Source organism: Megascapheus bottae, chromosome 16 (assembly GCF_031878675.1).
Source record: "Megascapheus bottae isolate mThoBot1 chromosome 16, mThoBot2.hap1, whole genome shotgun sequence".
Lineage (NCBI taxonomy): Eukaryota > Metazoa > Chordata > Mammalia > Rodentia > Geomyidae > Megascapheus > Megascapheus bottae.
In genome coordinates, this window is record NC_143524.1 from 47,602,694 (window position 1) to 47,616,770 (window position 14,077).

At 43.4% G+C, this 14,077-nt stretch overlaps 1 protein-coding gene across 2 annotated transcripts in view; it reads right to left on the reverse strand.

Annotated features, from left to right (window-relative positions):
* The window catches only part of Gab2 (GRB2 associated binding protein 2), a 148,714-nt gene extending 136,000 nt beyond the window's left edge, over nt 1-12,714 (reverse strand). Inside the window, exon 1 of one of the 2 annotated variants that reach the window (XM_090348502.1) lies at nt 12,481-12,714. In XM_090348502.1, the coding sequence (XP_090204628.1) occupies nt 12,481-12,555 (75 nt within the window). In that variant the 5' untranslated portion in view covers nt 12,556-12,714. The remainder of the gene's footprint in view (nt 1-12,480) is intronic. The other variant, XM_090348501.1, reaches the window with a different exon arrangement.
* Nucleotides 12,715-14,077: the final 1,363 nt, after the last annotated feature.

Sequence of the window (14,077 nt, forward strand, 5' to 3'; positions counted from 1 at the left end):
CACTAACCTTTACCAAACGAAGAGCTCTTTGAAGTTATGGCAGAATAAACAGAATACAAAACTTACCTTCCTAACTACTTCTAAGTGGTTACATTTTGAAGTAGTTTCTGCTGACTGAATTGTGATCCTCAAATCTTAAACTTCTGAGTAGCTAGGATTACAGGAATGAGCCTTCAGTGTCTGCTGGCTCCAAATAAGGAGTTTGAGTCTAAAGATTCTGAGTTTAAGAGAACAGCTGAGATTTTAAATAACCTCTTTAACACTGTGAATGCAATCAAACACTGAATTCATTAATTAGGACCACAGAATAGAAAGCTGTTAACACTAATTTCCTTCTGGTATATGGATCAAGAAATTATCTAGATACTAAAATAGTCCATTGTCCTGGCTGCCTTTGAGGGCCTAGGAAGAATGTTGAACTTACCCATTGTTCAGTTACCTTCTGCTTTGTTCTCTCATCTACTTCACTAGCTTCAGAGGCCATTATTCCATCAGCCTGTGGAGGGCCCAGTAATTCCAAATCTTTAGTGTCTATATACAGTCTCAGTCCTTGGCACTTCACTGTTAGTGGCCCCTTTCCCTAGAAGGCCTTCTTCTCTTAGCTTACTTAAAGGCAGGGACACCTCTCCAGGAAGTCTTGTCTTTTTGTTCTTCATGGACCCAGAGCTTGAGTGCTGAACATAATGACTGATAAATTGCTGAACTAAACTATATTTCTGCTAGGTGCCACCGGCTTATGCATGCAATCTTAGCTGTTCAGGAGGTTGAGATCTGAGGATTGTGGTTTAAAGCTAGCCTGGGCAAGAAAGTCCATGACATTCTTATCTTCAATTAATCACACACACACACACACACACACACACCAAACAACCCAAAAGTGGAGCAGGGGCTCAAGTGGTAGAACAAAAGCTCCGAGACACTGCTCAGGCCCCAAGTTCAAGCTCCAGGACTAGCATATAGAGAGACAGAGACAGAAAGGCAAAGACAGAAAAGGTGAGAAGGAAGGAAGGAAAGAAGAAAGGAAGAGAGGGAGGGAGGGAGGAAGGGAGGGATAGGAAATCCCTAGAAGTAGAATTCAGGGGTCATGTGTTTTCAAGGTGACAGTCACAGTCTCCACATCTGAGGTCTCCTCATGGGGCATCACAGACCTTGGCATTAGTCAGTACTGGCAGTCATCATATCACTGGACTGACAGGAAACCAGGGGGCAGGGAAAACCCTGCCTTAGCCCTCTTGTTTCAAAACTCAGTTTCTTAGCCATGTTCACTACCTGGACACAAGAGAAGGTGCAGGTCTGGTTACATTGCCTGGGTATATTCCCTCCAGATGTGGAACAACTTCTTTTTACTACAAAAATTCCTACAAGGATTAAGATTTGTAGTACAGACATAACTTTGAATGTGTTGGAGCCAGGGGCAATTCCTAGCTTCCATAACAAGATTTGCTTGAACAACCTCTTTATCAAAATCCTCTTTTATCCTCTTATACTTCAGAGGGCAAGAAAGACCATTACCATCATTGATTTGGACCTGACTTTCATACTTAATTCTTTAGGCTTATCTTCAAGAAGCCATTTGTTTGTGGTTGAAGGTGTCAGAATGAGGCTGGCTCCTGTGAGTGGCTTCTTTCTCTTTTCCACAGTGGGAATAACTGAGCTTTTGTGGGACTTGACCATCTCACTCTCTCTCTGTGAACAGAACTGGTGCACTCAGCTGATCTTTGGGATTTACTTTTTAGAAAATTTAAAGACTAATCTCAATGCAATTAAGTGTCTTTGTTCTTCCCAAATTCAGATGTGATTCAGATGTGGTATGAGGAGGCGGCAGGCCCTGTGGGAATGAAATAATCACAAATGAGATTGCCATCTTCATCAGAGAGGTCCTCCCGGGCTTCTTCCAGTCTTCTACCTTGTGAGGTCAAAGTGAGGGAGCATCCACAATGAACAAAAATGGGTGCCCAGCAGACCTCTAATTTGCATGTGCCTTCTCAGTCTCCACAGCTATGAGAAATCAGGGCTGTTCAAAGCCACCAATTTATGGTATTTTGTTATAATAGCTTGAAGGCACTGTGAGGTATCAAGCAAGACAATCAAATCACTTAAAGGTATCTACTGAGTTTAACTTTTTTTTTAAACTCTGAAGATTACCTGGTCTTCTAAAAGCAACAAAAGTAATAAATGCTTGAGTTTTAAAGAGTTAAACTGTAGGTTAATGAAAAATACTCTAGAAGTCCAAAATCATGTCTCACTGTAGCACTGGCAAATAACTGCCTTTTTGATTACACATTAGACAAGAGATTAGATCTAGTTCTGAAAAAGTGAGGTGAAATCTTAATCCACAGAAAATTACTATTGGATGGTGGGAACAACAGAGTTTTACTGAGAAGACTTGGTGTTTAGTCCAGTTCTGCTACAAGTTTAATATTCCTTATGCTTAGAAACAAAGAATGTTTTGAATATATAATACATATACTTAAAATCACATGTAGTGTATATATAGTATTTACTGAATACTATACTGTATAGTATATGCTACAATATAGTATAATATGCTAGTAGACTATACTATTATATCTACAAATACTGTATTGACAAATGCTTTTCAGTTATTGTTTTGTTTTTGTGCTGACTCTAGGGCTTGAACTTAGGACCTGGGCTTTTTTCCCTCAAGGTTTATGCTTTACTATTTGAGCCACAGGCTCTACTTAGAGATAAAGAGTCTCACAGTCTTTCCTGTCTGGGCTGGCTCTGAACCTCAATCCTCAGCCTTCAGCCTCCTGAGTGGCTAGGATTACAGGTGTGAACACCGGTGCCTGGCTCAGCACATTTGTATACACAATACTGAATAACACACATGTAGGTAAGTGGAATAGACGTACTTTTTTCTTATTCTTGTCACTAAACACAACTAAAATTTTTATTACACACACACACACACACACACTATCTAAAAAGGGAACAGAAGAAGACAGACTAGGCAGAAACTCTGAGATCTGAGTCAAAGAGCACAGTGGTAAGTTCCACAGCCTTTTTTTTTTTCCTTTTGCTTCATACCCCAGACCTGGAACTGAAGAAGCCAGTAAAGCAAAAACACCAGTAGATTACAGGAGAAAATAAAAAGTCCCAACAAAAGGTTCCTCTTTCAGAGTCAAAGGAAAGAGAAGAGTCTAGAAAGAAATAACAATTGTTCAACCTGGGAAGACATAACAGAAACAAAACAAAACTGTGATCCAACCCCATCCACTGCAGCTAAGACTGTTACAAAGCCAGGTGATATCTGGCTTAGAGTAAAGCCAAAGAAAGGCATTCACTGCTGAGCACCAGTCCCTCATGTGACCTACCCTGCGGGGTCAGCAGAGAACATCAGGAAGATGGAGCTCCTTCACTCCTCTCATGTGTGTTGAGAGACGCCAAGTAGGAAACCTGGAGTTCTGCATTTCTTAGTGAATCAGTGCTCTCCCCTTGCATTAAAGCAATGGTATTCCAGACATTTAGACGAAATTTAAGGTTCAAATAACACACAAGAGTTGCAAGACAATATAGAAATGATCAAGCTTTAGTAGAAAACCAGTCATTATACCAAGAATTAAAAAGATCTCAAATGAAAACATTTAACAGATGCTAACTCTGAAATGAATTATCTGACAAAGTAAAAATGCCTTGAGTAGTAATAAATATGCTTAAAGCAGTAAGAAAAACAAAGCCTAAAGGGATGGAAAGACTTAGACATATAAAGGTATTTTTTAAAAGCCCATGGATATTCTAAAAATGAAAATTACAGTAGCCAAAATAAAAGTTCAGCATGTGAAAACAATAGCAAGGCAGAGCAGACTGAGATTAGTGAGCTAGAACGGGCAATAGAAATGACCCAGTAAAGCTGAATGTCAGTGGTTTACAATTGTAATCTAAGCTTCTTGGGGAGTCTGAGAGAGGGAAGATTGCAGTTTGAGGCCAGCCTGGGTAGAAAAGTTTGTGAGACCCATTTTTAACTGATAACTGGGCACAGTAGAATGTACCTAGACCCAGCTATGATAGAGAGCCAAAACCGGAGAGATTGTGGTTCAGCACTAAATATGGACAGGACGCCAGACTCTCAAAAGCAGCCTGTGGAGGGGCTGGGAGTTTGGCCTAATGGCAGACTGCTTGCCTCGCATGCACGAAGACCCGGGTTTGATTCCTCATATATAGAAAAGCCAGAACTGGTGCTGTGGCTCAAGTGGTAGAGCACTAACTAACCTTAAGGAAAGCTCAAGGACAGTGCTTAGGCCCTGAGTTCAGTCCCCAGGACTGGCAAAAACAAACAAAACCCCAAGAGCACAAGGCCTTAAGTTTGAGCTACAGTAATGGCACCAAAAAAGATAAAAAAAAAAAAACTAACCAGCACAAAAAAGGGCTGAAGCCTCATCAGTATAGTTCCTGACTAGCAAACATGAGTCCTTGAGTTCAAATCACAGTACCATCCAAAGTAGAAAAAAAAAAAAGGAAACAAAATTACTAAATATGAGTCATACAGATAAAACAGAATGAAAATAATGACTGTTAGCTAAGGGACCTGAAAACCTTAGCCAAAGACCTAGATTTATGTTACTGGGTTTTTTTTTTTTAGAAAAAACAGGAGAAGAGCAAACCTGGAAAAGTACTCAAGAAGCAATGGCTGAAAATTTCTCAAATTTGATGAGAAGACACACCTGTGATCCCAGCTACTTGGAAGGCAGAAATAGGAAAATCAAGCCATGGCTTGAGACCAGCTTGGACAAAAAGTTAACAAGCCAGGCATGATGGTAAATACTTGTAACAGCAGCTATGAGAGAGAGAGAGAGAGAGAGAGAGAGGGGGGGGGGAGGGAGGGAGGGAGGGAAGACTGAATTCTAAGGCCACCTCAGTAAAAGCAAGAGAGACACAGAAAGGGCTGAGAACATATCTGAAGTGACAGAACACTTGCCTATCATTTTAAAACTCTAGTACTACTAAAAATGAATGAGTGTATGAGTGATACACTAAAGCTATATTCCCAGTATGTCTAGTAAATCCTAGATAGGATAAACCCAAAGTATTTCTTAAACTTCTAGAATGACAGACAAAACCCATTAAAGCATGAAGATCAAAATGATCTATTGCACGCTAGGGAAAAACGAGAGTTTCATTTATGTTTTTGCAGAAATACGAAAGTCAATGGGCCAATATTTTTCAGGGGCTGAAAAAAGGTAATTATTCTATGTACAGTGGAAAATTTTCTTCAGAAAGAAAGGGAAATTCAGGCCATCGACTTCACTCTTCAAAAACACAGCTGGTTCTTTGAAAAATACAATAAATCCGACAACCTTTTAGCAAGACTGACAAAGAGAAGATCTAAGTTAGGAATGAAGGTGAGGGAAGAGCCTGTTACTACAGATTCCACCAGTGTCAGGAGGACAAAAAGGAATACTATAACAATTCTACATTCATGTTTGACAACTTGCATAAAATGGTACTAACTTCATCAAAAGCACAAAGTTATCTATATTTTATAGATAACTGAATACCTTTGTAACTACTGAAGTTATTACTGTGTTGGTATCAAGGCTTGAAATGGGGGCCTCATACTCTTGCACAGATTTTTTTCAGTCATGGCTGGTATTCTATTACTTGAACCATTTCTCCAGTCTAGCTTTTTCTCTTGCTGGTTAATTTAGGATTCGGAATTTTCTGCCACCAGTATCTTCAGATAGTAATCTTCTGAGCAGCTAGAATTACAGGTGTGAGCCACTAGTGCCAGAAGAGATTGAATTTTTAATTTTAACAGAGTCCTTAAAAGACATTCTCAGCTTCAATAAGTTTCACTTAGAGAATTCTACAATATGTTCACATAATAACACTAATTCAATATAATCTTCCAGAAATCAGAAGATTTCTGAAGAACATGCCAAATCTTTTTGAAGCTTTTTTTTTTGGTCAAAACCAGAGATCAATATAGAAAAATCTATATAGGTCAATATCCTCCAGTAAAAATTGCAACAAAAATAACAGAGACAAAAATCATTAACAAAATATTGGCCAAAAGAATCCTTCAATGTGTAGAATTAACTACATACTACAATCAGTTCATTGTACATGTTCAATGACTTGTTACCGTATCTGGAAGTCAGTACAACCATTATACTAACAGACTCAAGAAATATTACATGGTCCCAATGGGCCTTTGACAAAGTTTGATACCTGCTGGTGACAAAAATTCTCAGAAAGAGAGGGTAGCTTCCTCTACTGATAAGGAACATTTACAAAAATCCTACAACTTTGTTCTATGCTTAATGGTGAAACGGCTGAATTCTCTTATAGTCTGTATTTAGTGGTAACAGAATAATTCTCCTTTAAGGTGAAGGCTGAGATAAGAACTGAAAGAATATCTGTTTCATAGATGAAATCTGTTTCATAGATTTAGCCACCTGGGCATTGGTGGCTAACATCTGCTATCTTGGCTACTTAGGAGGCTGAGATACGAAGATTGTTGTTGAAAGCCAACCCAAGCAGGAAAGCCTGAGACTTTCATCTCCAATTAACCTAAAAGAAAACTGGTCGTGCTGTAGCTCAAAGTGGTAGAGAACTAGCCTTGAGCAAGAGAGCTCAAAGACAGTACCCAAAACTGGAGTTCAAGTCCCATGACCAACAATAACAAAAAAAAGAGATCTAGCCAGTATAGTAAGCTAGTTTAAGTAGGGAGAGGACATATATATATATATATATATATATATACACACCTACCCTGATTAGCATATCACACAATGAATATATAAATCAAAATATCACACAGGACTTCATAAATTTGTACAAATTTCATGGGACAACTGAAAAAAAAATAAGTAGAATCACTACCAAATTTCAAGGCTTAGCAAATAGCTGTAGTTAGACTGGATGTTACTGGCAGACATGTAGCAAGAGAACCTGGAAATAGACCCAAAGACATGCCCACCTTATAACTGAATAGAAGATGTTTATGCAATAAATGGTGTTCAAACAGTTGATGATCCATTGTCTTCCCACACACAATCCCAAAACCAAATCAAACCAAAACCCTCAATGCTAAGCTTGCATTTTATATAAAAAAGTAACGAAAAGTATCTTAAAGGAAAGAAGTAAAATGCTAAAATGTTTTGACAAATAGGTAAGAAAAAAATCTTTGTGACCTAAATCAAGGAAAAATTAAGTACATATGAGGAGAAGAAAGAAATGAAGCCTAGATTAGCTTTCGGCATGGTGTACTTTTGTTGATTAGAAGACATTCAAATAGACTTGTCAAATCAAGTGCAATCTGTAAGAGGGAAAAAAAAATCAATAAACTAGACTTCATCCAAATTAAAACCAGTACTATGTAAAAGACTTAAGTGATGAAGAGTCAAGCTATGGAGTTGTAGAAACCATATGCAAACTACACCTTCAGCAAAGGACTAGCATCTTGAACACATAAATAAGTCTTAAAATTTAATAGTATCAAAAAATGATCCATAGTGTTTTAAAAAACATGGATTAAAAAAACGTGAAGCGCAGTGGATACAGATAGTGAATAGTAACATGAAAAGATGTTCAACATGGCTGGTTATAATAGCAATACAAACTAAAACTGGTGGGTGAATAAACATAGAAATACTCTGTACCAGGGAATATTACTTAGTAATAAATGGTAATGTAGTACTGATATATGTGTAACAACTTAGATTGTTTTAAGAAAAAAATAGCAAGTTACATGTTGTATGAAACTATTGATAATACAATGACAAGATTATGAAAATGGAGAACAGTGACCGCCAAGGTTAGGGATGTGGTGATGTGGGGTAGCAATGGATATGAGTATACACAGGGGATTATGTAGTGATGGAAATGTTCTTTGTCTTCCATTATTATCAATATCTGATTGTAACATTGTACCACAGGTTTCCATGATGTCACCATTAGGGAGAACTGCAAAAAAGGTACACAGGTCTATCTTTATTATTTCTTATAATTTGATAGACATCTATAATTCCTTCAATATTTAATATTAAATTAAATATTTAATTTTAAAATCTCTCAGGCTTTGGAATGAGGCTAGAAGACGTTGGGCAGTTCCTTCCTTTTCTCAAGGCTAACAAAATTGAAATAAAAGATATAGATATCTATATATATCTTTTGTAGGCCTTAAACAGAAAGAGGCTCAACAGACAGCAAGTAAGGAGGTAATCAGTCTAAAAAGTCTCAGCTTTGGGGAAGGAGATGTGCATATCAAAAGATATAGATGATATCCCTAGCAGGTTTTGGTGAAAGGTCAGAGGTGGGATACTGAGTTATTGTGAGGCAAAGTTGAGTAGGTGGATGGTGATGGGTCATTTACTGAGCAAATAGAGTTAAAAGGATAGAAGAGCTTAGCTTAGCTTTGGGTGTGGTGAGTTTATGCAGACGGTGAGACATTCTGATAAAGATGCACAGGAAACCGTTGGAATACGAAAGTCTAGAGTTGAGAAAACAATTCTGGGATGAACATTTAATTTGATAATGACCAGTATGTAAATGAATCCCAGTCAGGACAACTGATAATATTGCCAAGGGAAGAACCAACACTACCCACAGTTACTATGAAGTCCACGTTTGAAGGAGCATCTGAAGGTCAGTCTCTAGTGGCCAGAAAATGAGGAAAACCAGACATAAATGGTATCACTTACAAGAAAGATGTTTCGAGAAAGACTGAGCAGTAAACTGTGACCAAATAAGAGAAGAGATTAGTAAGAATGAGGAGTGAAAAACTATCCTCTGAATCTGATGACCTGGATGCCACTGATGTCTTTTTTGCTGTTGTTTAACTGATGTCTTTTTGAGAACAGTTTTGAAAAAAAAAAAAAAAAAAAAACAGACAGGAGCCTGCTGAGCCCTGGTGGCTCACACCTGTAAATCCTAGCAACTCAGGAGGCTAAGAGCTGAGGCTCACAATTAGAAGCAAGCTTGGGCAATAAAGTCCATGATAATCTTTTCTCCAGAAAAAGCCAAAAGTGATGCTGTGTCTCAAGTGGTAGAATGTTCGTCTTGAGCAAAAGCAGGTCAGGGACAGCACCCAGGCCAAAGCACTGGCACAGAGTGAGAAGAAGCTGTAAGAATGAAGATATGTAAGACATGTTTAAGCCACCATTAATAAGTCTATCCACTATGGAAAGGCAAGTGGGGGTGGGAAGACACAAAAGGAGATCCTGTTAAAAGATGTTTAAATGTTAATGGAAGGAAAAGATTAAGGGGAAAAGTTGAAAATTAATCACACAAATGGTAGGAGCTGAGTAGATTGGTAAGAGTAGAACTAGGTCAGATGGCAGGCTCTAAGGAGATGGAAAAAGGAAAAACACCATGAAAATACAAGTTGAAATTAGAAATGTCACAGTACATGCCCTATGGCCATTCCCTAATTACCTTGATTTTCTTTGTGAAGGAGAAGGCAAGGCAATCTGCTATGACTGAAAGGATAAAATAACTTTTATTTCCTGAATGTGGCCCAGTGCCTGAGACTGGGAAAATAAAAATTTCTGTTTCCTTCATGTAGCTGTTCATGCGAACCAATACTCATCTTTCTTCAAAGTAGCCACTAGAGAGCAGTACCATCACCAAATCTTTTCCCATAAATTTTTAACAATGAAAGCAATAGAAATTTATAGTGTATTGTATGTTGTAAAATGTCTTTTTCCTCAAGAAAATCCTGTTTAAGCTCTATATGCATGTACAAATATCTGTTCATGTACACCTCTTTGCGCATGACAGACAAGAAAGAGATGTTTCCTGTATTAGGTTCCAATGCAACCATCAAATCATGATGCCTGAAGGCATTTCTGGTTAAGTAGTTGGACAGCTGAATGGTCCCACAGACAATCAGACTGTCCATCCTGGATCTCTCTCCCTTCCTTCTCCCCACTCACTTTCTCATACCTTTTTCCCTCTTCCAAAACTGAATGAGAGATAATTTTTTTGGGTAAAGCTTTCATTGTAATCTTTTTTTTTTTTTTTTTTTTTTTTTTTTGCCAGTCCTGGGTTTGACTTCAGGGCCCAAGCACTGTCCTTGGGCTTTCTCAATGCTAGAGCTCTACCACTTGAGTCTCAGCACCACTTCCCACCTTTTCTATGTATGTGGTACCTAGGAATCAAACCCAGGCCAAACTCCCAGCCTTATTGTAATATTTGTCATAAGCTACTTTTCCCCCTTATCTCAGATGCTTGATTCATGCTTGAAATAGATTTGTCATTCTACAACTATACTGCCTATTTTGTATACCAAAAGCCACAACTATTTAGAGTAGCAATGGAGTTCAAGCCCCATGACCAAGATACACACACATACACATACACACACACACACATCACCCCCCACACACAAACAGAGTATCAATGAGATTGAGAAATATATTTCCCCAACTTTGGTTCCAATGAATGTAAGCCTCCAATAAATTGAGGAAAATAGCAGAATTTGAAATGGAAACTTTCTAATGAAAAGTAGAGGAAGGCAGACTGTTCCCTTAGGAGTTTTGGAGGTACACAGGATTGGTGATGTCAACTAGGGGTGCTGACCTTTCACAGCTTCCTGTCACACCAGTGGAACACATCATATCCCAGATGTGGCTAGCTGGGTCAGATGCCTTATGGGCTGGAGCTGCAGGGAATATGTGAGAGGCTGAGGTCATCACATGACTCTAGGGGTGTCTGGTTTAAATGGGTGAAAAAGTGTTTGTCACAAAAGCTTCCCAACTTGGTTATTTTGTTGTTCCCTAACAACAGTGCAAAGGAAATGGGTCATACAAGGTAGTAAGAGTTGTGGTAGTTAGCATAGAGACGGTATCAGCTTTTTTGCAAGCTGTTTTCAAAACCATGTTTCAAGATTCCTTGGGATACCGTTCTAACTTGAAAATTAAGTGTTGTTGTTGTTAACTGAACATTATTCTATGAGCTGTCATGACAATCCAGTTTTACATATTATTTCTGGAAGCTATTTGAGACAAAGTTTTTAGTTTTTTAAACAGGAATAAAATGCTAGCCAGCAAATTACTCCTCCTCCTTGTATCACTGACACGAAAAACAATTCTTAAAAAAAAATAAATCACAATACTATGGTTCCATCAACACCGCCAGAAAATAAGCTTTAACACAGAGATAAACACGCATTCCCTACTATAGGTTCAATCTGTGTGCAAGGTCAAGAGTCATGAGCCGCCCCCCTTCACCCCCAGTCAGTGTTCTAAGTAAAGAGCCTGATTTCACTGCCACACAACTCCCCAACAACAACACTTCCTTTGAAAAACAGAATGTCACTTCCTCACTCCAGAGGCCAGAAGTCCCTTGATTCGGATCTGGGGAGCAAAGACAGGAAACTCTGGGCAGGCTTCCCCGCCCCCCGCCCCGTCCCCCACCCCGGCCCCCGGCCCCGGCCAGCGCCCGGCCCCGCGGAGGGAGGGCCGCTCTCCCCGGAGCCCCCTGGACCGCGCAGCTGCGAGTCAAAAGCTCACTTCCAGGCTTGAGGGAGCGATTCCCGAGTTCAGCACCACGAGCCACCGGCAGAAGGACATCTCACTGCCAAAGCCAAGAGGGGAGAGAGGACGGGGGACCGCGAGGCCTTTTCGCTTTAGCAGCCTTCCTGAGTGCTAAACTCCGGAGAGGGAGGGTCAGCCAACCTGGGGAGCTGGCACCGAGGGGGCAGGACCCCTCCCCGCCCACCCCGCCCCCAAGCTGCCGGGGAGAGGCTGCCCCAGCCGCTTCAGTCGACACCGTCAGGTGTGGACTGGCAGGTGGAAACCTCCCCCCCGCTCTGTAACACCCCACCCCGGCATCGAAGGGCCGCACAACCCCCCAAATAGGGGGGCCAGGTATAGCGGACCAGACTGCAGTGTCACCCTCGGGTATGTGAGAGCCATGCAGAATAAAGGGAACGAAGGGGGACAAACAAATGAGTCACTTCATACAAGGGCTGCCCGTGCTGCCGCGGCGGTGGCCTGGAAGGAAGCCGGCGGCCCCCCGGGAGCGGAGGGGGGCGGGTGCGAGGCGCCTCGCCCTTTGTGGGGCCGGGCGGTGCGGGCCCCCATTCTCGCCCTCTCCCCTGCCCCGCGGGCTCACCCCGCTCCACGGGACTGTGATCCCCCCCGGCCCCGACCGTCAACTCTCTCGGTCCCCACCAACAATCAATACAAACTTCCACAGTGTCTTCTTCAGTTCACCCCGAGGCCGGCTCGGGAGGCGCCGCCGCCGCGCCCTGCGCCCCGGGCCTCGCTACCCGCCGCCCCGCCCCTCGGCGGCGCACCTGTGACAGGTGTGCAGGTGCCCCGCGCACCCCGAACCGCGGGGCGCCGGCCGCTCCCAGCCGCACACACCCCCGCCCCGAGCCCCAGGGCCCGGCCGGCCGACCGCGCGCCCCGACTCCCGGACCGCGGTTCCCAGGCAGGCCGCGGGACGCCCCCCCCCCCCACCCTCCCTCCCCGGGCCTGGCGGCCGCGCCCATTCGTCACCCGCACTCACATAGCGCCTCAACTTCTTCTCGGGGGGCGATTTCCTCAGCCAGCCGGTGCACACCACGTCGCCGCCGCTGCTCATGGTGCCGGCTGACTGGAGCCCGCCGCCGGGACGCGCGGACAAGGGCGCGGGCGCTGGCGGCTGGGTCAGGCGTCCGCCGGTGCGCAGCTCGCGGGGGCGGGGAGGGGCCGGGCGGCCCCCGGCGAGACGGGCGGAGGCGCGCGGGCTCGCCAGCCCGGCTCGCGCCCGCTCTTTCCCCCCCCCCCCCGGCGCGCGCACCCGCGCGCCGTGCACTTGCAGCCAGCCCGGCGGGGACGCCCCAGCAGGCAGGCCGGCACGCTCGCCACGCCCACCGCCCGCCAGGCCGACCCGGGGGGGCTGCGATCCCCGCTCACGCCCGCGGGCTCCGGGGACCGGCGGAGCCGCCTCCGGCCGAGAGCACGCCCTCTGGGGCTGTCTCCCACCACCACCAGAAAAGCATCCGGCGGCAGGCGGGGCTGCGCAGGGAGGGAAGGACCTCGCCCCCGGTGGTGGTGCTGTGGGAGCGCCGGAGGCTGGGCGTCCTTGGAACCCCCCGAGCCCCCGAAGGATCTTTCCCAGGGAGTGGTCGGGGAAGGGCTCTTCGGGTTGGCTCCCAGAGTTTCAGGTTTCAGCCGGTCAGGCTCTGGCTGAAATGAGTGACCTGCTTCCCTATAGGAGTTTCCTTAACTCTCCCACCTCCTTGGAGGAAGGAGGAAAGAAACAAACCAGATCTGCAGAGGAAACCTCCTGAATGTGGAGAGAGATTTGCATGCATTGTGTTCACAATTGTCTTCACCCGCCCACAAACAGGGCAGTCAGCGTTTCCCCCATTTTACAGACAGCCTTAGGGCCCAGAACTAATACAAATGTAGAGCCTTTTCTAAACCAGGAAAGGGTGGAAGGGAGTCCTGTTCACCTGCCTTTTTTTCCCCGAACTGGGAAATTGCTTTTCATGTCTTGAGGGCCTCTTATTGCCAGGAGACAAAGTCCAGCTGGCTTCCTCCCACACTGTCTCTGGGAAAACAGAACTAAAAAGAAAAAGAAACTGCAGAAGCAGACACACACTCTGTATTTTATAGTGAACTGTAGGCTAAGTGGTTCCTCATCACGATCAAAAGTCCCAGAGTTCCAAGTCATGGACTCGGGTATGAGATGGGTCATGTAAATTGGGATACAATGATGTCCTGTGACATCACTGTGCACCACATAGTTTAACATGAACTATATGGAAGCATAAACATGTAACACCTGCACTTCAGGGAAAGATTGGAGGAGTTTTGAACTCATAAAAGTGCCTTTATGAGTAGCTCTTTTAACTTCTCTGGGAAGTTGTTGTCATTGTGGAAATTGCTACATACAGATGATGTGAAACAGCATCATGTGCCTATGTAACCCTAGAGGAAAGCTGTCTTGTTCATTTCCCCTGCCTCCATGCAGCTAGTTGTTTCAAGCAGTTGGATATCCTTTATCCAACAGATTGGCTGGGTTAGGGAAAGTTCAACCCTTTGGATTAGTTTATTTAAAAAAAAAAATCTGGTCCTCTACCACTTGCTTAGCTTTTCTAGGAACCCTGGGAAGTGGA